Genomic DNA, 23,793 nt, shown 5'->3' on the forward strand with positions numbered 1-23,793 from the left:
GATGGTGGTCTGTTACCGACATTAGTCGGTGACAGGAGTCCCAGGCTTTAAGACCAGGCATCCTACCGGCATCAGTTCGAGTCGACGAGTCTCAAAAAGTTTTAGTCAAAAAGTGACTAAAGGGGTAAGCTCTTCCCGAATCGGCGCTGTTTGGCACGAAAAAAAAAAAAAGAACTGACGTCAGCGCGCGAGGTCGGCGTCTAAGTACTGTGACGACGCATTCCGGCGCACGACGCCGACGACGGACACGGAGCGGCAGACGACGCCTAGCGACGCACAAGGGGTATTGCTGACGAAAAATCTTTCCGGATCCAGCCTGACGCCTGGGAATATTCTAAGGTGAGGAATCTAACTAACATGTTTCTTTCAGATTCTGAACTCACTGCATACTGTGCTGATAGGCAGGCATAAATAACACTGATGCATAGTGATTCAGTCTTTTAGAAGCAGGGACTGTTGAGGACTTAAAATACTAAAGCAGGGTTGGATTGAGATTAGAAATCGGCCCGGGCACGCAAAAAAAAAAAAAAGTGGCCCACATTTGCATATTACCTTTCCGCAAAACACTGCTTCTGCAACATTTTATAAAAAAGGGAGAAGATGCATGGATTACTGTGAGGAGGAGCCTGCCTTTACCCCTAACATGAACCCCACCCCGACCCACATTCCGATCTGTCATCTGCCGTGAGGGACAAACCAAGAAAGCAGGGGTTAACTAACCCGGACTCCTCTCCCATACAGGAACAGGAACACCCTGAGGAGAGAGAGTGCCAATGGAATAAAGACCCGGGAACCAAAGAGGCAGGGAATCCGCCTCGAGGGGAGAACCCGGAAGACGCTGACAAGGAGGAGGAGAGAAAAGGGAAACCTGAAAGAAGAGGCTCGTCAAGGACCGGAACTGAAGAAGGGAACTACTTCTCACCGGGACGCGAGGACGTCAGATCTAGGGCCGGCACGCTCATCGAAGAGGAAGCGGAGGATGTGCACGCAGACCCAGAGACCTGGTGGGAGGACTGGTGGGCGCCCCCGAAGGACGCCTTCACGCCGTAACTCTGGAGAGTTACGGCTCCCACGGTACGTGGTCCGGGAAAAGGGAGAGAGCGAAGGGAGGGGGATGGTTTTGTTAGTTACGGCCACACAGGGTTATCGGGACTGTTTTCTTTGTTGTTTGGGGGGGGGGGGGAAGGGTCACGGTGCACACTATTACTTCTTTTGTTGGAGTCAAGCCAGGGGGGGGTCGCCTGGCTTCGGGGCTTCAGAGGTCTAACGCAAACCCTGGATTGCGGTCTCTTACGTGGCCACCATTGCTTGGGGTCAGGGATGTGGAATTCCTATAGCCCGACGCCCAGGACATATTGGTTGGGGTCAAGGGCAACAAGTTTTAATGTGCATTTTGTCCTTGGGACAAGCAGGCCCAACCCCCTGCAGCACAAACCCTTTGGCTGCCAGTTTGCAGTACCCCATTAAGGATCAGGGAAGGGCACTGCCTGCAGTTAAGTTAATATTTGTGTGCATATGTTAATGCTGTTCAAACTTGTATTTATGGTTCATTAATTGAAAGCCTTTATTATTAGAATGAGCGCTCTCAGTAAATGCAAGTTCTGACTGCACTAATGACAGTGGTTCCAGTATTAAAATGTGTACAAACGGTTTCAAAGTTTAGCAATATGAGGCTATGCATAATGCTCCCAATATGCTCTCTGATTAGATGCAAATATTTGCAGAAGCTTGAAAGCAAGATTAATGATTCTTTGCTTTCAATATAAAATGTTACTAAAAAATGAAAGTAGGAAACATATTTTTTGCTAAACTACTGTAAAATTTAAGGTACCATTTATTTGCAGCATCATTTAGTACAATGTGTTGATGCATGCTAGTATTTCACCAAAATATTCATATTAGAAAATCAGTGTAACCAGTTTCAATAAGATTTTGGGAAACATAAAAATAAACAAGCATTGGCAAAGCCAATGGGTCTGAAATGGTGGTCAGCTGTTTAGTTTTGGCAATGTGTGACTTGTGTTGGCATGGTTTTTGTAAAATCTCATTGATGTGAGAGCTGCCGGACCCTCACCATTATAACAAACATTGGCAAAAGCAAAAATTGTTTCTGGTCTCAAAAAAGCACACACTGCCACATTAGTTACTGGCACTGAACAAAACTAATTTGTGTGCTGATATGCTCCTTGTGAAAGAGCAGAATGCTGTCACTCACCGTAAAGCCAGCTGATACAGAGGGTGAGCGAGAGAGAATTTTAATAAACACAAATGATCATGGTTAACGCCAGACCCAATTAGGTGCCCAATTATTAAAGAAAGTCTCAAAAGTGCACCCTTGGTATATGTCCTTGCATTAAGGGCAGCAGTATGGCTTTTGTGAATTCACAAGAATTTACAGCAGTAGGGCAAGAGATCGTACTCCTAGAAAATATTTGTGAACTGCATTTTAGCATGAGCAAATGTGCATGTGTAGATTTGCTCATGCGAACACCTGAGTGTTTGCAAGTTTATTTTCCCTCCAACCACTTTTTTCCCCATTTCTGGAAGAAGGTTTACTTCTGCCATTGTCAGGAGTAAATTTCCAACATTTCTCAGTATTGGAAAAGATTAGAGAAGAGTTGTTGAAAACCCTTAAAACATGCAAGTTAGTAGGTTCGCACAGACTCAAAAGGACATTCCAACCCTTGAACTATTGTTTACCACTACCTTCAGTCCCAGTATGTAGATCTGCGGAAACGTAGCAACATAAAGGGATTGCTAGTATTAAAACACTATTATGGTATGAGCCCAGGCATAATCAGAGAGTCTATATAAGAGCTCTTATATAATGAGATTGCTGCCATAATTTGTCGCCGCACAACATGGCACCAATGGGACAAGTGGATTTTGTTACAGGACAAGTAGATTTATGAAGCAACCTGCCCCATGGACAAGTAGATATTTTAATAAATTCCACACCCCTGTTGGGGTGCAAAACGTTCTTTTCATTTGGGCTCTCCCTATCCATGCTCTTTTTCTCCTTGCCACCTGAAGTTAAGGGGCAGGAAATGTAATTGTCCTACGTTCTTTAGGCCCGGTACCTTTGTGTTCTTTCTTCAACCCCGCACTTAAACCCTGCCTAGTGCACACCGTGTTTCTTTTTCCTTCCCTTCTGGATCTGGTGATGGTTAACCTCTCCTTTTCTAAACCCAGACGCATTTCAGACAGTCAAACTTACCGCCTTGTATTTTTTCTCTCCCTCGGTACCCGGGGACGTCGTCACCACTTGCCTGGAGGAGGAAGGAAGAAGGACGCCCACCACCCGGATAACCTCAAAGACACTTACCTCTTTTGTTTGCTATATTCTCTGACAATAAATCACGCCATAATTGATCCACGAATAAGACCTACTCGATTATTTTTCCGCCCGTCCCTCTCACAATTACGTTACACAGGTGAAACACACCTGAAAACAAGTGAGGCAAAGGGAGTGAAACATCTGCCGTTGATAACAAGCATTTACAATGCAATAGTCTCGGCATTATTAAAGTTAGAGCTATTGGCATTGCTCATGACATTATTTTTGTTTATGTTTCTGTTTTTAAAACATTTAAAGAAACGGCATTGTTATTTACAATGGCAATAGCTTAATTTCTCTCAAATGCGAGGCCCATTGCATTTGCACCCACACAGAGCCACCCACACAGAGCCATTCACATAGAGCAACCCACACACGCTGCTGCTGTGTCACAGATAATAAAGTGTCATATTTTTTTCCGCCAATATGGCTGTTGTGAGAGGAAATTCACTGCGTGCACAGTGTAGGAATACGTGATCCACTTGTCAAAGGGACACCGTTTTAAGATTGTTTGAACCTTTTACTGTCAACAAATGAACATTATTATTGAAATATGTATTAGATTAATTTTGCTTTAAAAATAAAAATAAAGTATTGCTGACTAAAATAGCTAGCGAACATCCTTTTTCCACGCAAATGCGGGGCCCTGTTACACGTTCCCTCAAAGTGTATGGTTTGGAGTTCCTCGACCAGTACCCCCTTAACTGGTACCGGCACTTCGGAAACCGCCACACGGTTGTGGTGGCTGGAGGAGGAGGGGGTTGTTGCTCTCTGATCTGTACATGCTTTTAGCCCCTAGGTGACCAAACTTGGTGGCTTAAACTGAACCCAGCTCTTCTACGAGAGGATAGACGCCAGTGCACGAGGAGCGAGACACGCCTGTCAGTGGGGCTGACCCCCACAAGCGGGGCCTGGCGACAACTGCACCTAAGCTAAATGCAGTGGCGAAGCTCTGTCTTCTTTCCAGCCAAAGCTGTATTTACAGAGCCTATTGTGGACGAGTCAGCAGGAAGGGAAAGGCCAATTAGGTACGACTGAACCCGAGAGGGGGGGGTGTCTGGACCCATATCCGGGCCTGAGCAGAGTTTTATCGTTTGTTTGATACACAAGTCATCGCTCACTTCATATTCAACGACGTGCTGGGAGGTGTTAAAAGGTCTCAGAAGTGCTTCCTGGTAATCAGCACGCAAGCATAGTGCGCGTCCCTGCTCATTCCCGCGGTAATACTCCATGGGAGTTAACTTGCCAGAAAAGGTGCAAAATGCACCCACCAGTTGCCATCTGCAGGCTACAATTTTTTAAGGACATACATGAAAGCCAATCCAAAGCGTGGGAGGAGTCAGACTCCACAAAGTACCTACAACAGATCACTTAACAGCGCAAGCGCTGTAGGCTTGACCTAAAAATACTAAGGAACAATGCCACAGGAAAAGGCAACAGAAAACATGTATTCTACTTCTCATGTGCTTATCATTTGATGATGCACGTAAGCAGAGCAATCCAATTCACACTTTCTACACATATAGATTTGGTACAGGTTAATGACCTAAGGGCATTCAATATACTCGTACTGTGAGAGCAGAATCTACCCACTGGTGTCAGGAACTTGCTTAACACCATAAGCCACTAATATGCTGACAGCAGTTATTACTAGTAGGCTTGAAGAGGCATCTGGCAGTGGAATATTCTCTCGCAGAGAGAGATGCAGAATGGCCCATGCTAGGGTTCAAACTCTAAATTGTTCACCAACAAGCTGTGCCCATGTAAATTCAAGCTTCTGAAGATTTGTGACGCTGTATTATCCTGGAAATATGTCTATCTTATCAAACAAATGAAGGATCATAAACTATTGTACACCATAGTGACATCCCTTTCAATATGAAACATGAAAAAGGATTCCACATTGGACCTAATTTGCTGGGTATTCCTAGATTAAGATACAAGCTCTAGTTACAGGATCCACATGTTTTCCAAAAGATCTACAAATGTACTTTGGCACACCAAAGGAACCCCATCTCCATTGTGCACTTTCAAGGGTCTCAAACTAACTTTCCAGTTCCGTACAGGCAACCTCCATGACATAGCTTTGAGTTATGCATTATTTTCCATTATTCACTTTCCACTACTTGGAAATTACTGAGGTAAGGTTTGCGTGGCTATATTGCAAGCCATTTCCTGACTAACTTTTTGAGGCACCATTTTCAGTCCTCCTGCACCATACAGCTCTCAAGCTAGCAATACATGTTGTCCATATTACCCACAGTAGTTTGTTGCTTGAACAACTGCTTGGTTCTCCAGTGGTTAAATATTTTAAACAGCACTTCACTCTATAAGTGTGTATGCATGCCTGTTCGTGTATCGTTCAACTGTAGCCATACCAACAATAGTTTATACAAGGTGTGCCGATGTGTTCTCAAGCTAATTGAGAAGTGCAGGGTGCATGGCTCAAATCGTATACAGCCCAAAAAACTACATTCAGTTTCAATTAATTCAGTTAGTATACTCCCACATATTAAACACAGTCAAACGTCAAGATATTCCATTAGAATTAAGGCTCCCGGTTTTCCGTTTTTACAGATAAATACAGACAGAAAGCAATGTGTTTTCTGTCTGCATTTATTTTTAAAAGTGGCTAAATACAGAAAACTGAGCTTCTTTTAAGTGACTCTCCGTGGTGTCTTCAATGAATTATAGCCCAACAGCTGAAAAGACGGACAGCATGGGAAGTTAAAAACAGGATGAAATTTCTTTAAATAATGGTATGTCAACATATATTTGCGGTATAATGCTAATATTTACCAGTGGATGTATCGTTATGTAATATTTGGTAGCTTAAATAGCTAAAACACAACAGCCAAAGTATGACTGTGTTTATCAGTTAAATAAATATGGAAGTGTACAGTTTTACAACTAAATTTATCCGCAAAACACTAAATAAATATGGATAAATACAGACGGAAATGTTAAAAAAAAAAAACCATCATACAACCGGGAGCCCTAATTATAACGTACCATCTCGTAACTCTCCCTTGCAGAGAATTTAAACTTCTGTTGCAACTGAAATGTCATACATCAGAAAGACGACAAACAAAGATAGCCACGCTTTCTTTCTGTGAAGATTTTCAAATCGTGCTCACTGCTGCAACACTGGCAGCTTCAGCTCTCTACCCTTCCTAAAATATATATCCAGTGAAAAAAGGAACGTGAATAAGTATTTCTGCAGCCAAGTTAAGTAGTCATTTATTTTGCCTACTACAGCGATTAAATGAGTTATTTCAATAGACGAGTCGGTCACAATCCTCAGTCAGACTACAAACCAACAGAGAAAAGCAACTACAGAAGAAAGGGTAATAATTACCTCACGAGCATCATTTACAAATATGGCAAGGGGGAGAGACACTTGCACCCTCCCTGTACAGTTTCAAGTCTCACATGAAAGAAAAACAAATACACGTAACTGACATGTTGTTCATTAGGCGATAAAGACGTACACAATGAAGTTACCGCGAGTTTTCATCAGTAGATATAATTCTCAGTAAATAGCATTCTCAGTAAATAAAGTTAATGGGGCTGAAGTAGAATGATATTTTTCCCAGACAGTACTACTTGCAGTGTTTTCCGATTAAGTCGTACTTAAGGGAAACACCAAAGCACAAATATTTATGTGAAAAGTTCACTGCACATCAGCAGATGCTTTCAGGAAACAGATGTAGAGGCTACAAAAACACACAATTAAAGTGCTCCAATTCTGAAAACGAAATGACATGGGATCGGAGGTGCCACGATTCAGTGAAGCCGTTATATGTGGCACTTTAAAAACAAGCATGGATGTTGATAAGCACTTTTAGAAACAAAGAACGTGATAGGGCTATATCGATAGCGGGACGCAGAGAGTAATACAACTGGGAGAGAGCTGGAGGTATCACTGAAAACAAAAGTAAAATATGAAAGGGTAAAGTGATAGTTCACCTGTGCAGACCACATCACCACCAGAGGTTTCAAAGCACATCCATGCGGGCGGCTAGGGGCAAATAAAAATATTTAAAAGTACACCCTCTCCCCGTTGGGAAGGCCAACAAGGAGGCTATGGAAGTTAAACACCCCTCCCCAAACCCTTGACCTCCCCTACCCAAGCCTCTCTTACAGCCCCAAACCATAGTCCGATACAATTTTGTTACTCGCAGTCTTGCCTAAAACCCCAACTCCAAACCCATTTCCAGCACCTTTGGCCTGCGCCACGGTGGAGTTTTCTGTGTCGATGGTGTACAAAATGCCCTCATAACGAATCTCGGCCTTGGAGATCAGACTGATCTTGCTGCCAATATAGGGCGTCCCGCCGCTCATGGCTGCTACCGGTTTGGGAACGTTCCACCGGTCCGGATGGATGCGGATGGACAACAAGAACCTCCCACTTAGAAGAGACTATCACAGAGGGACCCCAGTTATGCCAACATGGCCGCCTTCATGCCCCTTCGAGTGAAATGGACGCTGGGTTGCCATCTGTTGTTCTCGCGAGAAAATAGTATCCACCATAAAAAACGTAGACGTTGGTCTGCGCACCATGTGCTGCGCATTGGGCGGGCAGTGTCTTGAGTGACTGCCACGTTGCTTCCAGGCGAAGCGAAGCATTCTGCTGTTAGAATTGAGCCACGCCTCCATGATATTTCCTGCTTTCAATTGGTAAGTCCTCGTTTTGCCTGGAAATAATATGGCCGCTTATAGAAAACGGCCCCGCCCACAAGTGACATTATATTTATGATTCCCTTAGGAGGGGCGCACTGGTTTTTTTACTACCAGTGCGTCATTTAGATAAACATGCTCATATCGGCAAGGGCTTTAGACTAGAGACGTAGAGAAAATGAAGGGCCCCTGGAGGGACCGTGTTTAGGCCGAGGAGCAACGGGGATGATGCCATTCACACCACAGCCTTTCTCCAAGGTGAAGCAGAAATGCCTCGGAGAAACGCAGCGGCGGTTTCAGATTCGGGGGCGTGGTTTTCTTTCTCTCCTCTTGCCATTGGCTGGAATGTTTACATTCCAGAGAGAAAGAATTGAAAAAACACGCCCCCGAATCGCAAAAAGACGGGGCTTGTTTGGAGCGACAAAGCTCTTCTCCAATGGCTGGCCAGCATTTAAGAGGCCAGCCAATGGAGAAGAGGGAAAAAAAGGGGCGGGTTAAAGCCCCACTCCTAAAACATTAGATCTCGCAAGCGAGACAGCGCAAGCGCAGCCTTCGCTAGCTGAGACCTAAAAAGGAGGTAATGGAGGCCCATCTGCCTCCAGAAAGGCCACTCAGACCCCCATTTGGCCGCTGCCGGCATCGAACTACGCAGAAACTGCCAAATCGGCCCCCAGGCTGTTAAAAAAAAGCAGCCCACAGCTAGAATTCGGATACGGTCCGTCAGACATTGCCAGAGTGCCCGCGTTACTAATCCAACGCTGCTAAACCTCTAAAAACAAAACATTTGTGCGAGAGACTGCATGAATTTATTATGGGCCCAGGGGCATCTTAAGGATTTCAGGAGACCCGGCCAAACATATTTTGGAGGGCCCCTGTTCGGGACTGCTTTGAATTATATGAATCCTGTTTCTGCTCTTTCATGCCCTCTCTGGCCAGGTCACTGAAAGTGCCACATCCTCTCCCCTCCCGTGTTATCTCTCAAGGAGCTCTTTCTTTCTCCCAAACGATGATCGATTAAAACAGCTATTACTTACAAAGGCAAAACTGATGCATTACCAATGCTTGTTTTAATACTGCTCATATACCATTAGAGTCCACAAAAGACGAGTCATCTGTAAATGTAGCTCGTTACATTGGCATGTCTGCTTTCTCCCACTCGTAGGTCACTCAAAGTGTCATACCAAGATGTTGAAATGTCACACATAATCACCATGAATACATAGAAGTGTCATACACATGATCACAATGAAAACTGGACAGCTATGCCCACATAGTCTCACTCAATCGTTTTCGAGTACTTTTTCTCCCTTACTCGTCCGTTTTGGTAGTTCATTTCAAGTATTAACCACATACACCCCCCCCCCCCCCCTCCACCCCTTGGAGTGAGTTATCCCTACTTGTTCCTCTATCAGCCCCTGTACTCTACCGGTGTTCTTACCGAATGATTGAGACCCCACATCAGCACACTGAGGCGAGGCTGGCTGGCCCGGAACACTTTCACCTTCTGCTGCACAAAATGTTTTTTCTTACTCTTGGTCTTGGCAGTAACGGCACTTAGAATGCCCACGGGCGCCGTGGAGGAGGCCATGAAACCAGGCGCCTGCCCTATCCCTCCGCGGCCTCCGCCTTCACCTCCACCTACAGACAAGCTCCTTGCTACACGGGACCCCTCGCCCTCCTCCCTGCGTCCAGACCACATCCCTCACTATGCTTTGTCCGCTCTCTATGTCTATGGTACTTCTCGACTCGGTAGTTCTATTCTCGTCGGCAGTTCTTCAACCACCGCCTTGGGCACTAGCTCAGCCATAGGGGGCGTTCTCAAGTGTAATCGAATAGCGCGTGGCATGAGAACGCAGGTATCATGCGCGTGGCTGCGAGCGTAATCATGGTGTGCCGATAAGAAAGCACACCTCACACCGCCACGTACAAGCGGGATCTGCTCCATACCAAGATGGCCGCAAAGTTTACCCACCGATAGTGTGTATGTGCTGCACAGTGTAAATAAAAATCAAGCATTGGCATGTTGTATGGTAATGTGAAGCATTACAAGTAAATAGCATGGGAATCGCATACATGCCAACATTTTCGAGTAGACAAGTGGGAGATTGTAAACAAGCATTGGCATAGCCTTTGGGACCTTATAAGTGTTTAGCTACAGATATTGACTTGTCTTTAAGCTGTGCTGTCAGAAGTCTGCATCATGCTGAAAAGTTATAATAAAGAAGTGTCAAAAGTATTTTAGTTACCTTGATTATGACCAAGAAAGCATTATGTACAACTGAATGACCATATTAAAAAAGTATTAACAATAAATAATGTCTTGAGGTTGTTTTTTGTCCTGTCAATGCTGGCAACTTCTATCTGCCTGTCCCAGTGGTGGAATGTCTACATTTAAAAAGTTTGTGATCGGGTGATCAGGCAAAAACATGTCACACAATGTACGGGCAACCTTTACATTTGTGCGTGACACTAAGATGAGTAGACGAGTCTTCTCAGGGTAATGCCAACACCGAGTTAAAGGCAATGCAGTGGAAAAGGGTGAGTGAGACACATTTGTGGCTATTCACAAACATCCGGCCTGCTTTTCCAGCACTTACCTGCACTTCTACGGGTATACCTTTACAAACCAGGCAAGAGTAATAATATTCAATACTGCCACAAGGTGGCAGCAGGAAGGGAAAACATTTAAATAAGAGTACTCTATGAAGAGAAAAGGGAATACAAATGTGAAATATATTTTACTAATTACGGACATAGAACGTTTACAATTAGAACACTGCATAAGCGTGCAAAGTGAATTTTAGTTTTCTCACAATAGTCACTAGTGTGTGCATCAAATCATCACAAGTGATTAAAAAGGCAGCCTCACCAGATTATTCCATGTCAGGGGCCTTTACCGAATAAGCAATGCATTCTGGGAGTGAGATGCACCTTTCTTGACTTGTTACACAAAGTGTTCTGCACCTGACAGCCAGTTAATCCAAGGAGTTAAACGCTCACTGCTGACATCGGCGTATCATGAGTTCCAGGGGGAAAACGCTTCTAACGAGGAAAGACACAGTACCTGACAGGCTTCTGGGGGCTGTCCTGAACCTTCCCTCGGCTCTGAACGGACGCTCGGTTCCCCTGCCGCTGCTGCCTCGCGCCACCTGAGGCTGCCGCAGGGTAGGACCGCAAGCCCCAGCATTCCCCTCAGCCCCGCCCACACACGCTGGACGACGCGCCCGGAGGCGCTATATTTTCAGAGGCTCCCTCGGTGGAGCGGGGGGAAAACGCTTCTAACGAGGAAAGACACAGTACCTGACAGGCTTCTGGGGGCTGTCCTGAACCTTCCCTCGGCTCTGAACGGACGCTCGGTTCCCCTGCCGCTGCTGCCTCGCGCCACCTGAGGCTGCCGCAGGGTAGGACCGCAAGCCCCAGCATTCCCCTCAGCCCCGCCCACACACGCTGGACGACGCGCCCGGAGGCGCTATATTTTCAGAGGCTCCCTCGGTGGAGCGGGGGGAAAACGCTTCTAACGAGGAAAGACACAGTACCTGACAGGCTTCTGGGGGCTGTCCTGAACCTTCCTTCGGCTCTGAACGGACGCTCGGTTCCCCTGCCGCTGCTGCCTCGCGCCACCTGAGGCTGCCGCAGGGTAGGACCGCAAGCCCCAGCATTCCCCTCAGCCCCGCCCACACACGCTGGACGACGCGCCCGGAGGCGCTATATTTTCAGAGGCTCCCTCGGTGGAGCGGGGGGAAAACGCTTCTAACGAGGAAAGACACAGTACCTGACAGGCTTCTGGGGGCTGTCCTGAACCTTCCCTCGGCTCTGAACGGACGCTCGGTTCCCCTGCCGCTGCTGCCTCGCGCCACCTGAGGCTGCCGCAGGGTAGGACCGCAAGCCCCAGCATTCCCCTCAGCCCCGCCCACACACGCTGGACGACGCGCCCGGAGGCGCTATATTTTCAGAGGCTCCCTCGGTGGAGCGGGGGGAAAACGCTTCTAACGAGGAAAGACACAGTACCTGACAGGCTTCTGGGGGCTGTCCTGAACCTTCCTTCGGCTCTGAACGGACGCTCGGTTCCCCTGCCGCTGCTGCCTCGCGCCACCTGAGGCTGCCGCAGGGTAGGACCGCAAGCCCCAGCATTCCCCTCAGCCCCGCCCACACACGCTGGACGACGCGCCCGGAGGCGCTATATTTTCAGAGGCTCCCTCGGTGGAGCGGGGGGAAAACGCTTCTAACGAGGAAAGACACAGTACCTGACAGGCTTCTGGGGGCTGTCCTGAACCTTCCCTCGGCTCTGAACGGACGCTCGGTTCCCCTGCCGCTGCTGCCTCGCGCCACCTGAGGCTGCCGCAGGGTAGGACCGCAAGCCCCAGCATTCCCCTCAGCCCCGCCCACACACGCTGGACGACGCGCCCGGAGGCGCTATATTTTCAGAGGCTCCCTCGGTGGAGCGGGGGGAAAACGCTTCTAACGAGGAAAGACACAGTACCTGACAGGCTTCTGGGGGCTGTCCTGAACCTTCCTTCGGCTCTGAACGGACGCTCGGTTCCCCTGCCGCTGCTGCCTCGCGCCACCTGAGGCTGCCGCAGGGTAGGACCACAAGCCCCAGCATTCCCCTCAGCCCCGCCCACACACGCTGGACGACGCGCCCGGAGGCGCCATATTTTCAGAGGCTCCCTCGGTGGAGCGGGGGGAAAACGCTTCTAACGAGGAAAGACACAGTACCTGACAGGCTTCTGGGGGCTGTCCTGAACCTTCCCTCGGCTCTGAACGGACGCTCGGTTCCCCTGCCGCTGCTGCCTCGCGCCACCTGAGGCTGCCGCAGGGTAGGACCGCAAGCCCCAGCATTCCCCTCAGCCCCGCCCACACACGCTGGACGACGCGCCCGGAGGCGCTATATTTTCAGAGGCTCCCTCCGCGTCGCGGGATCGCGCGCGGGTCGGCGCCGGGAGAAGCCCGGGACAAGGGCGGGACCGTCTGTGGCCGTCCGGGGCTGGCCGCGGCTGGGCTGGGCCGGACGCTGTGCAATCGATCATTTAAAGAGTTGCATCTGTATGTACCTGGGTCATAATGCACTTTTGCACCTGATTTTTAATGGTTATTAATTGTGTTGCTGATATATCTAGTTTGTACGGTAATATCTTAAGTGACTTACTGTTATAACAAATTAATTATGTCTGATTAAGGCGTTTCAGAGTGTTTAGTTTAGTTTTATATTTGTGGTTTCATTATTTAATAAGTTAAGATGTCTACACTGAATAAGGAGACTGTCCGTTCTAATTGTGCCACCCTTGATAGTTATCTTGTGAAAGTCGTTGATAAAATCAACAAAGAGCGACGACTTTCTTTGGGCCGGGGGTGCCCTTCAGACTCCCTACCTAATATTCCAGATTTAGCTATTGTTTCACCAATAGCCACAGTAGACGGTGGTGTGAATACTGAATGCTCGCAACGTCCCGTAGTGATCCCCGTACCTGATCCTGATCCTATCCTGATTATGCCAGAATCGTCAGACTCATCATTAGCTCTATGCTCTCCGGCTCCGAGAGTGCAGAGAGTGCTAAGATCGGGGAAGGGTGTTGTTAGGTCAACAATTCCAAAACGAGGAGGGAACCATAATAAAAAAAGATCGGATCCCCCATCTAAGTGTGCAGTGAGTAACCCACCTACTGTTGTTGAAAATACTCAAGTAACATTAGACCCCAAGCAATTAGAGTTTCTAGTTAGTCTGATAGATACTAAGTTTGATAAAATTATCTTGCCTTTAATGGACAAACTTGATACTCTATCATTAGAAATTAAGAGACTGGGGGGGCTTCTAGACAACCATTTAGGGACTAAGGTTAATAGAGTAGATCTACTAGATCCATCAGATCTAGTAACAGCTATGGTATCAGAACCGGAAACTCTTAACATCCCTAATGAGAGCCTTTGTCCTAACTCCACAGTTGAACCGAATTTAGCGGTTGGTTCTAATATTCCACCTTTATCTATGGTAGTGGATAACCCTTGGAAGATCGTCAATAAGCCCAAAAATTATCGTTATCCCTGCCCCAATTTACCCCCGGAATGTGCCCCTTACGTGGCAGTTTTAACTAACGTTCCCTCACTTCCGGACAAGGGGTCTCGGGGCAATCCTGAAAGCCACGAGTCCCTTAAGAATAAAACAGTGGCCTGGTTAAATCGTGAGTGTGGCTACCCAGTGGCCCTGTCTCACGAAATTTTAACTACTACCAGAGCCAATTGGATTGGGAACTCTCCTAAAAGCATTAGTGGCGATTGTGTGATCATTAATTTTAGCAACCCACAACTAGCTACTACAACTTTGCTTAGAGCCACCTCACGACCTACAAATGAACAGGGCATTTCTCTTAGACCACTTGGGTTTTTTTACCAACACGTTATTAGTAGACCCCTTAATGTTCCTAGCAGGGGTGGAGGCAGTGCCTCAAATGTGCCTAATAGGTTTGAGTTAGTTAACTCCAATCGGTTCCAGTGCTTGAGCGGTTTAGATTGTAATGACTGACTGATCTCTGATGTAGTATACTGTGAAGACCGGGTTGTTCACTGTGACACAGCACCAGTAAGTGTTATTCCGGGGCTGATAAGAAACGTTAGTTCCCCCCATGATCACTGCCCGTTAACTGAATCTGGTACTGCTTTTGAGGGGGCTAAAGGAGTATCTTATATAACCAATAACCATAGCAAGTGTTCAAGTGTTTCCCCCCCGGACGAAGGCACAGAATTATCAACTAGAAGTCATTTTGTTAGTTGGAATATTGCTGGCTTAACTTCAAAAGAAGCGAGCTTGGGTTGGCCAGAGTTTATTAATCTTTTTGATATCTGCTGTTTCCAGGAAACTTGGTGTAAAAACTTTTTGGGGTACAATGGATATATCTCTTACCAGCTACCTGCAACTGCATCCATTTCTGGTAGAGCCAAGGGAGGGCTTTTGGTCCTGATTTCTATCAAAATTCCCATTATTGTTAAGAAGCATGTCTTAGTGGGGACCCATGCACAAATCTTGTGGCTGCACGAGAAGGATGGTAGAAATATTCTTTTAATTAATTTCTATAATAATATTTTTGATAGTACCAGGTATGCGGTGGTAGATTCTTTGTTCAGTGCTCTAGAAGATATTATTAATGGTTCTAAAATTGTTTTTGAAATTATTTTCGCAGGGGATTTTAATATTACAGTTTGCCCCCTCTCTAGTCATTGTCCGTGCGGAATTACTAACCGATTTGGGGATGTGGATCTCCATTTTCCTCATAATAAATATGGGGACTCTTTAAACCACCTTTTAGCGGCTTTCGACATGGAAATTTTGGATACCAAAAATAATGACTCTGCAGAAAGTATCCCGACATTTACAGGGAGGGGGGCTAACACTGTCATTGATTTCATATGTTTGTCTTCAAGCCTAGTCCCATGGAGTCTGGCTCCTAAGGTTGTGGACATCGTGCTTAGCGATCATAATTGTATAGTTTTAGAGGTTGTTTTCTGGAACAAAATATCTGTAGTATCATCTGGGGTCATTGACAGTATAGAACCACATAGACCCAATGGTACTAGGTTGAGATGGAAAGGTGACAAATCAGTAATGACGTCTGAGAGTATCATTAATAGTTGTCTTCCTGAAATTACTGAGATCCTTGAAAAGGATGACGTCAATGCCGATCTTGTCCAACATTTTGTAAGAGTCAATACCATTATTGACCAAAAATTTACCAAATTAAGTGATGGCAAGCCAATACGGCAAAGAGGATGGTTTGATCGTGCCTGTACCTGCGCACTAAAAGAGCTTAAAGATGCTCTGGCTACCAAACCTAGAGACAAGAAGCAGGTGTGTCAGCTTAGATCTAACTATAAGAATATAGTTAAGCGCAGGAAGACAGAATTACAACACGAGGCTTGGGACAAATTGACGCAGGCCGCCGAACTGAAAGATTGTTCGCTTTTCTGGGCCACGGTTAACTGCCCTTTCTTGAAAGATGAGAAGGCTCCGGAGCTCACCTCTATGGTTGGCATGGATACTTGGATTTCCCATTTTTCTATTATTTTTGATTCAGCTAATTCTTTGCTAAATTTAAGTGACAGCTGGCCTATAGTGCCCCTTAATATTAGTCTCTCTGAGGTCTTGGGTAGCATTGCCAGAAGTAAAGGTGGTAAGGCCCAGGGCCCTGATGGAGTACCCATTGATGTCTACAAGGTAGCCCCGGAGATTTGGGGTCCTGTTCTGGTTAAAGTATTTAATGCAGCAGTCAGTTACGGGATACCCCCAACCTGGGAGGAATCTATCATTGTACCTATTCATAAGAAAGGAGACAAGGGGGATGTGAAGAACTATCGCCCCATTTCCCTGTTGGACTCCTCAGTTAAAATCATGAGTAGGATTCTCCTGGTTAGGTTGGAAGAATGGGCAGAGACCAATGGCATTTTGGCTAATTGCCAGTATGGGTTCAGAAAAGGCCGTGGGACGATTGAGCAATGCCTGAATCTCGAACTTTTGATAGGGAAATATACCCAGGCCAGAAAGGGTTCTATTTATCTCTGCTTTGCAGACTTAAGTAGTGCCTTTGATCTGGTGGATCACGCTATTCTCTGGGTCAAGCTGATCGATATGGGGGCTCCTGAGGGCATTATTTTCTTCTTAGCCAGATTGTATGAAAAACTCCGAACTAGTGTAAGATATGGTTCTAATGGGGAGTGCACCACTAAATTCAGGATTGGGCGGGGAATAAGGCAGGGGTGTGTGTTAGCCCCCCTGCTTTTCACCCTTTTTATTAACGAAGTGGACACTGTGCTACAGTCAGTCGTGGCCGATGCCCCTAGAGTCAATAATATGACTGTCCCGGTCCTACTCTATGCGGACGATGCCGTATTATTATCTAGGACCCCGATAGGCCTCCAACGTCTGATGGATAGGTTTTCACAATTTATTACATCGAGAAAGCTTGTGATCAACAAAACCAAAACCTATACCATGGAATGTGGCACCGGAAAGAATAAGCCTCACGCTTATTACATTGATCAACATAGGGTCAAAGTGGTGGACAACTTCTGTTATCTCGGAATTAACTTCTCAAAGAACTGTACATGGGCTAGTGAACTTACAAGTGTTAGAGCCAAGATGGTCAGAAGCTCTAATGGGGTGTTCACCTTTGCCACCAAACTAGGGGACAAGCGAATAAGTGACATGCTTAAGATTTTTCAGTCACAATGCCTTTCAACTGCGCTTTATGGAGCTGGGATCTGGGGCTTTACCCAGGCAGGGGGTTTACAGGTGGAGGAGAATGCCTTTTTGAAAAAACTGTTGAACTTACCCAATTCTGCCTCTAATGACTTAGTCCACAGCGAACTTGGTATCCCCTTTCTAAATGATTTGCTTCTCTTAAGGCCACTATTGTTATGGCGGTCAATTTGGCTCAAAGAAGAGACGTCATTAAATAGAGCCATCATTGATGACTGTCTCTCCGCTGATAATCATTTTAAGATACCATGGATTAAGTATATTGCCAACAGTTTTCAAGAATTCTACGGGATTAACATTAAATCCGATAGATATGGGGCCGCTGCAATTTCTAAGGCTGAAATGAAGTATATCTTTCTGCTGTGTAAATCCGAGGGTCGGAATGATAAATGTAAATCTCTCTCTACCTGTGTGCAATATAACTCCTTGAATGAACTGAAAGGATTTCAGCCATATCTTACCATGGTGAACAGAGTCTCCCACAAATTTGTTTTAACTAGACTCAGAATGGGGATTGTGCATAAATTGGTCGCTTTTCCAACTGTAAACAAGCAGCCCATTGGTTTTTGTCCTTGCGACAATTTGTCTGCACAAAGCACGATGCACTTTCTCTTGTTGTGCCCACTGTATGGGAATCTCCGTGTAGCTTTTTTAAAACCTATTTTTATAAAATTCGGTGTTAGAACAGTACATGATTCTTTTAAATTGCTTTTTAACCTGCATCATCCCGATATTTGCTTTTTTACTGCAACTTTTTTACTCAAAGCGATTAATATCAGGAAAAGTATGTGCTTTTAAATATTTTATTCTCCCCTGTTTGTAATATTCTCTTGTTTTTAAACTATTTGTTGACCATTGTGGCAATTTGTTATGTTATTTTGTTATGTTATGTATGTGCTTATATGGACATTTTTTTTCTATGCTCCGAATAAAGCCTTATGAAATGAGTTCCAGTCTTGGCAAGACACTCTCAGCCTTCCAAGGATGGCAAACCCAGAGTTAGTTACGAATCAGCAACCCACAGCTACCCTTGGCTGAACCCTCGTGCGTTGAATTCCATGAATTCTGAAATAACCTGAGATTTGTGCACGAGGTGGAAGACTGTCTGCTGCTGTGCGATTAGCCGCTTGTGAACAGTGAGAGCTAATTACACAGAATGTCAGAAAAAGAAGCCTGTAACTAGAAATCAATTTTTTTTAAGCCATAAAAAGTCGCTCTCATAATTCTGTTTTTATAACATACTTTGAAAAAGCTCGGCACTGCAATTGGATTTGTGTTTATGCATTCTTGCAATGTTTTCTAAGCTGTCCATACCTGACCTCTGCAGTGGCCTAGCAGCCTACTTTCACTTCAAAGACTTCAAGATTACCAAAATACCATAACTGGACATGTACAAAACATGCATTCATATACAGCGGAGTTTGACACTGAGGAGCATGGCAGCATCGTGTTATAGCTCCTTTGCAGCCAGCAGGCTACCTGTGGATAACTGGACCGGAGAATGGTTCAAACAAACAGTAGAAGTAAAAACAGGAGTCTGAAACAGGCGCAGAGGTCCTCACACGCCAAGGCATTGTTATGAAGAAGACTGTGCGTAATGATCTCCCGCCACCCACTACGTCTGTGTATGTTTGGAAGCATTGCTTAAGTAATATCACACTAGCAAAACACAACGCTCCGCTTAATGCTCAACACACACATGCTTTTCGTGATGAGTACAAACTCGTACTTCAGTAATTGTCAGTGGTTCTTGCAGCTGACTCAGCAGCACTAAGCACAGTATATATTCATTTTAACATGCAACACAAAAGTTTTGGCAAGGAATTCCGAAATGGTTGAAGGAGGTATAATATGCATTTGTGTGACAATATTGATTTGTCAACCTCTCCTATACAGTTTATAAAGTTTTATATAGCGCGAACATGATCCTAGAGGGTATCAGAGTGCTTTGCATTACACTGTTAAGAAACGTTAGATGGTTGGGGGGTAATATACATACATTCAATAATCGACATTCAATACAAAAAGAGGTAGACAGTGGTAGATAGGATTATGTTGCTAACAGTCACGTATGATTTAAAGTCTTAGGATTTGAATTTGTTAATTAGATTCATTTTTACTTCTTTTTTGAAGGAGGCTCATGTCTGGCCTTCGAGTTGTATGCAGGATAGATAGACTTGCATCGCCTAATTGCTAATTTAGGAGGTTGCGGTGGACGTTTCGTGCACGTCACCTCGCGCAGGGCTGACAGAGCGACTCTGGTGATTGGTGACTTTATCAGGGACAGGAGGAAGAGTTAAGTGGTTGCCTTGAGTCCCAGACAGGCCTGCTATACAAGGTGTCCTGGCTGCAGACTGCGCACGGCTCTTGTCTGTTCCTCCCGCTGCTCTGCAGCAGAGGCCTGCAAATCTCCAGTCCTTTGTAGCATCGTCTGCAGCGAAGAGAGGCGATTTTACAATCTGCCGTTTTGTAGAGTTCAGTGATGGTAGAAGGGAGGAAGGGTTTCTAGATCACCGAGAAGGGATACTACTGTTTTTGTGTAGGAGTTTTATAAAGCGCTGCTCGCCGCCTGTGTATCTTAGGCGCTCTGATTAATGTTCATATATAATTCAAAACACTTCAATGACATTTACGTTTAAACCCGATATTCAAAAGTTTAAATAAATAATCTTTTCAGGTTTTGAATCGAGCTTTGTTATCTGTTGCTCCCCTTATGACCTTCGCAAATGCTGTCACAAATAGCGTCATTGGAACCTCCCTGACGGTATTCCATGCATGGCTGGCCTTCCATTGCAGGGGAGCTGTTCCTCCCATGAGTGGACTCTTAGAACTCACAAGCGTGCTGTCTGAGACCCATGATCGCTTTTTGCTTCGTCGACGCACCGTAATACCACAAGGCCTGCAGCAGCCATGTAACCTCCACATATTGTGATGCGCATGTACCCTTCAAGCATGCCTCAGACCCAACAGTGAATACTTTGCGTTTGTACTTCGAGATAATTGTGGTCTTAAAACACACACATGTGGTGCCAACGTAACTTAACCGCATAATCTTACACCAGTGGGCCTGCCACATACTCCGGAACGTCCATTGTCTTTGTGCACTTATGTTTTCCGTGGTCTCTTACAAGCACACGCCCGCCCCTCCCCCTTACATGGTGGCGACCAGCCACTGACTTCTATTAAGGGCTAATTTACTGTTCGATCTCCAAGTTAACTTGGATCAGCACAAAAGTTATAAAATTAGAGCAAAATAAATGTTCCGGCCTTTAAGCACAAGTCGTCATCCACTCGAATATCTGGAGATTCTTCGTCCCACTAGTAGAACCTGTAATTTGGTATCCGACTCTGACCTGAAGGCGAATCCAAGCCATTCTCGCTCAGATTGAAGCCAGTATCAAGCACAGGACTTTGTTGTAAGTTCTCGCTTATAACCTTTGTGAGAGGGCCCTGTCCCATCAGGACTGCGAGACCCCCATGGAAAAACAGCAAAGCTTTTCGAACTGGTCACATTGTGTCATTTTTTTTTTCTGCATCTTTTATATAGCGCGAACTCGACCCAAAGGTATTGGAGCACTGTACATGAGCACCGTATTTACATTACATATTCAGGCACGGGGAGGTGAAGTGATTTGCCCAGAATCACAGGATGTGGACGCGACCCCGAGGCTCGAACCCTGGTTTCCTGCACCAAAGTCGGCAGCGCAGCCGGGAGCGTTTCGGCCCAGGCAGAAGACCAATTAATAGTGATTTACATGCTAATGGAACCTCAGTCCTTGCGAGGTAGGTACAAAGTGGGTCATAAATATACCCAGTATTTACAGTGCCTAGAAAGCGTAGTAGTGTCCTATTAAGCGGTAAACAAAACCCCGCTATTATAAGTAGCAGCGAATGAGTAATTATGTGGTCTCAAACGGCTAAGGTAAGGACGTACGCTCTACTCGGCGGTTCAAAAAAATATATGTTTAAGACGTGCCGAAAAGCTACGCGCGCAAAGCAAAGACAGTTAAAACTATGGTATTTTTTTAGCGTCTCTTTTCTAACCTGGACCTGGCGATAGCGGCGGACGGCGGGTCTTGATATAAAGTCACCGTGAAGACAAATTTAAACCTGATTATATTTTTTTGTCGGTGAGGCGAAGCCCCTATGTTCTTATGCTCTAATCCACGACTCAGCGAAGGAGAGGGAAGCAGACAATAGCACTACCACTGGAGCCAGAATTGAAAGTCTGTGCCGGAGCCTAGTGCGCCCCGCAAAGTACGTCAGGCGAGGCGCTGGGGAGGGGAGGGGCCCACTGATGGGGGGGACTCGACTCCCAGTGGTTAAGGAATTGGCTCGCAGCCAGCGGAGCAGAATTTCCCAGTACGTGGTACATGAAACAGAATGAACAAGCATTGGCCGCGCAAAACGCGATGGGGGGCCGGGAGAATGAACAAGCATTGGACGCGCGAGACGCGATGGTGGGGGGGTGGGGGAGAGAAGTGGTAGTTTTGATAAACTGGTGTGAAATAGCAGCAGGTAAGGGGGCGGAGAGGGGCTACGAGGGAGAGCGACATAAAGCCATATGGCTGCTTTGCGCGTGTGCACGCCTCGTGCACTGTAGCTCTATGCCAGGGGAAGCACTTTGAAAACCCACTTACAAAATGTCTCAAAGAGACAGCTTTCGCTGTCTCAGCGAGACCTAAAAAATAGTTGGTCGAATGTATTCCCCACTGACATATTGGAGCAGAGGCAATACGCCTGAAAAAGGTCTATTGGTATGTATGCTGACAAACAGGCATTTAATTTTTGGCAGTTTAATTTTACATAGTGCAAACAAAAACAGTTTTAAACTCTGTTTTTGTTTGTGCTATGTAGAACTGCCAAAAATAAAATGTTGAGGCCTGTGTAGTGTCCGGGTGGACACGTTCTAGTGTTTTCACCCACACTAACACCCACCCATCACAGGCGTCACCAGATAGGTGACCCTGCTAATAAAAGGGGCCGGGCGCACGTACCCTGGGCCAGTTCCAGTCACTACAACCATGTGCCTACGTCGTTATTTCTACAGCATGTGGGCCTTAGGCCCAAGACCCTACAATGGCGACGAAGGGGTCGCCCCGGACGCGAATATGACCGGGGCCCTGGCATCCCTGAACACGCGTACCCCCTACAGCTGCCCACATGCTGAGGCCCATGAGGCTGTAATACGGACCGGCGCTGCAGAGTGACGTCAGTGAAATAATGGGAGGGAGAGCTGCAAGCAGCGAGGCACCCCCTCGCTGCCAACCCACCGGCAAGAGGCCTCCTCGTTCCAGCAGTGCCGTGGAGAGAGTAGGAAGTCTGCACAGACGGTAAAATGCGCAAAGCACCCTTGTAGGAGAGTAGGATCTGCTTCTTATGGTTACCCCCACTTTTTGCTGATGTTTCACTGTTTTTCGACTTTAGTCGGGCTGGGACCCTGCTATTCTTACATGGTGAGGAAACCCTCATCCTGCGTTTTAATACTGTGAATTGCTATTTGCTGCTTATGTTTGATCTGGGGGGAATTACTGTTTGGAGCTATTCAGTTTGCTATTTTGCACGTGTTAGGTTTCATTTTTTGCACTCTCCTGTTGTTATAGGATAAAATCTTACCTTGATCTTTGCCCTCATTTTAGTGTAATTTGATGTCGTTTTTACTCTTTTAACAATATTGAATGTGTCGATCTTGGTGATTTTAAATCGAACATCTCGAGGGTTTTCCTGTCTCCGCTTCCTCGGTCCAACGCCGGCTTCGTAGCCGTTCGATTGGAGGGAAGCGGACACACCCCTCTACGCCTCAGCCAACCAGCTTCCTTGTTGGTTAGACCCTCCAGGAAGGGCGGTGATTGGGGACTCACGCGCCGGCCAAACTACTTAATTCACGCTGGACCGGACGCTCAGCGTCTTACATGGTGAGGAAACCCTCATCCTGCGTTTTAATACTGTGAATTGCTATTTGCTGCTTATGTTTGATCTGGGGGGAATTACTGTTTGGAGCTATTCAGTTTGCTATTTTGCACGTGTTAGGTTTCATTTTTTGCACTCTCCTGTTTTTAAAGGATAAAATCTTACCTTGATCATTGCCCTCATTTTAGTGTAATTTGATGTCGTTTTTACTCTTTTAACAATATTGAATGTGTCGATCTTGCTGATTTTAAATCGAACATCTCGAGGGTTTTCCTGTCTCCGCTTCCTCGGTCCAACGCCGGCTTCGTAGCCGTTCGATTGGAGGGAAGCGGACACACCCCTCTACGCCTCAGCCAACCAGCTTCCTTGTTGGTTAGACCCTCCAGGAAGGGCGGTGATTGGGGACTCACGCGCCGGCCAAACTACTTAATTCACGCTGGACCGGACGCGCAGCGGACGCACACAGCGGGTGCGCCGGAGGCGCGCCAAAGGCGCGCCTAAGGCAAGCCCATCTGCGCCCGTCCGCGCCAAGGACGGGACAATGATGGATTGCCCCGTCCAACCGATCAGGAGAATGTACCAGGCTGATGTATTAAAATGCTTAAATTCGAAATCTCCCTGT

General features: G+C 46.2%; 1 protein-coding gene across 3 annotated transcripts in view; it reads right to left on the reverse strand.

Annotated features, from left to right (window-relative positions):
- The window catches only part of PIP4K2C (phosphatidylinositol-5-phosphate 4-kinase type 2 gamma), a 310,827-nt gene extending 287,814 nt beyond the window's left edge, over nucleotides 1-23,013 (reverse strand). Inside the window, exon 1 of one of the 3 annotated variants that reach the window (XM_085654599.1) lies at nucleotides 22,878-23,013. In XM_085654599.1, the coding sequence (XP_085510725.1) occupies nucleotides 22,878-22,895 (18 nt within the window). In that variant the 5' untranslated portion in view covers nucleotides 22,896-23,013. Of the gene's footprint in view, nucleotides 1-9,455; nucleotides 9,887-22,877 lie in introns of those variants that run through there. The other 2 variants (XM_085654598.1, XM_085654597.1) reach the window with 2 other exon arrangements.
- Between the last annotated feature and the right edge of the window lie 780 nt (nucleotides 23,014-23,793).

Source organism: Triturus cristatus, chromosome 4_1 (genome assembly GCF_964204655.1).
Source record: "Triturus cristatus chromosome 4_1, aTriCri1.1, whole genome shotgun sequence".
Classification (NCBI taxonomy): Eukaryota; Metazoa; Chordata; class Amphibia; order Caudata; family Salamandridae; genus Triturus; species Triturus cristatus.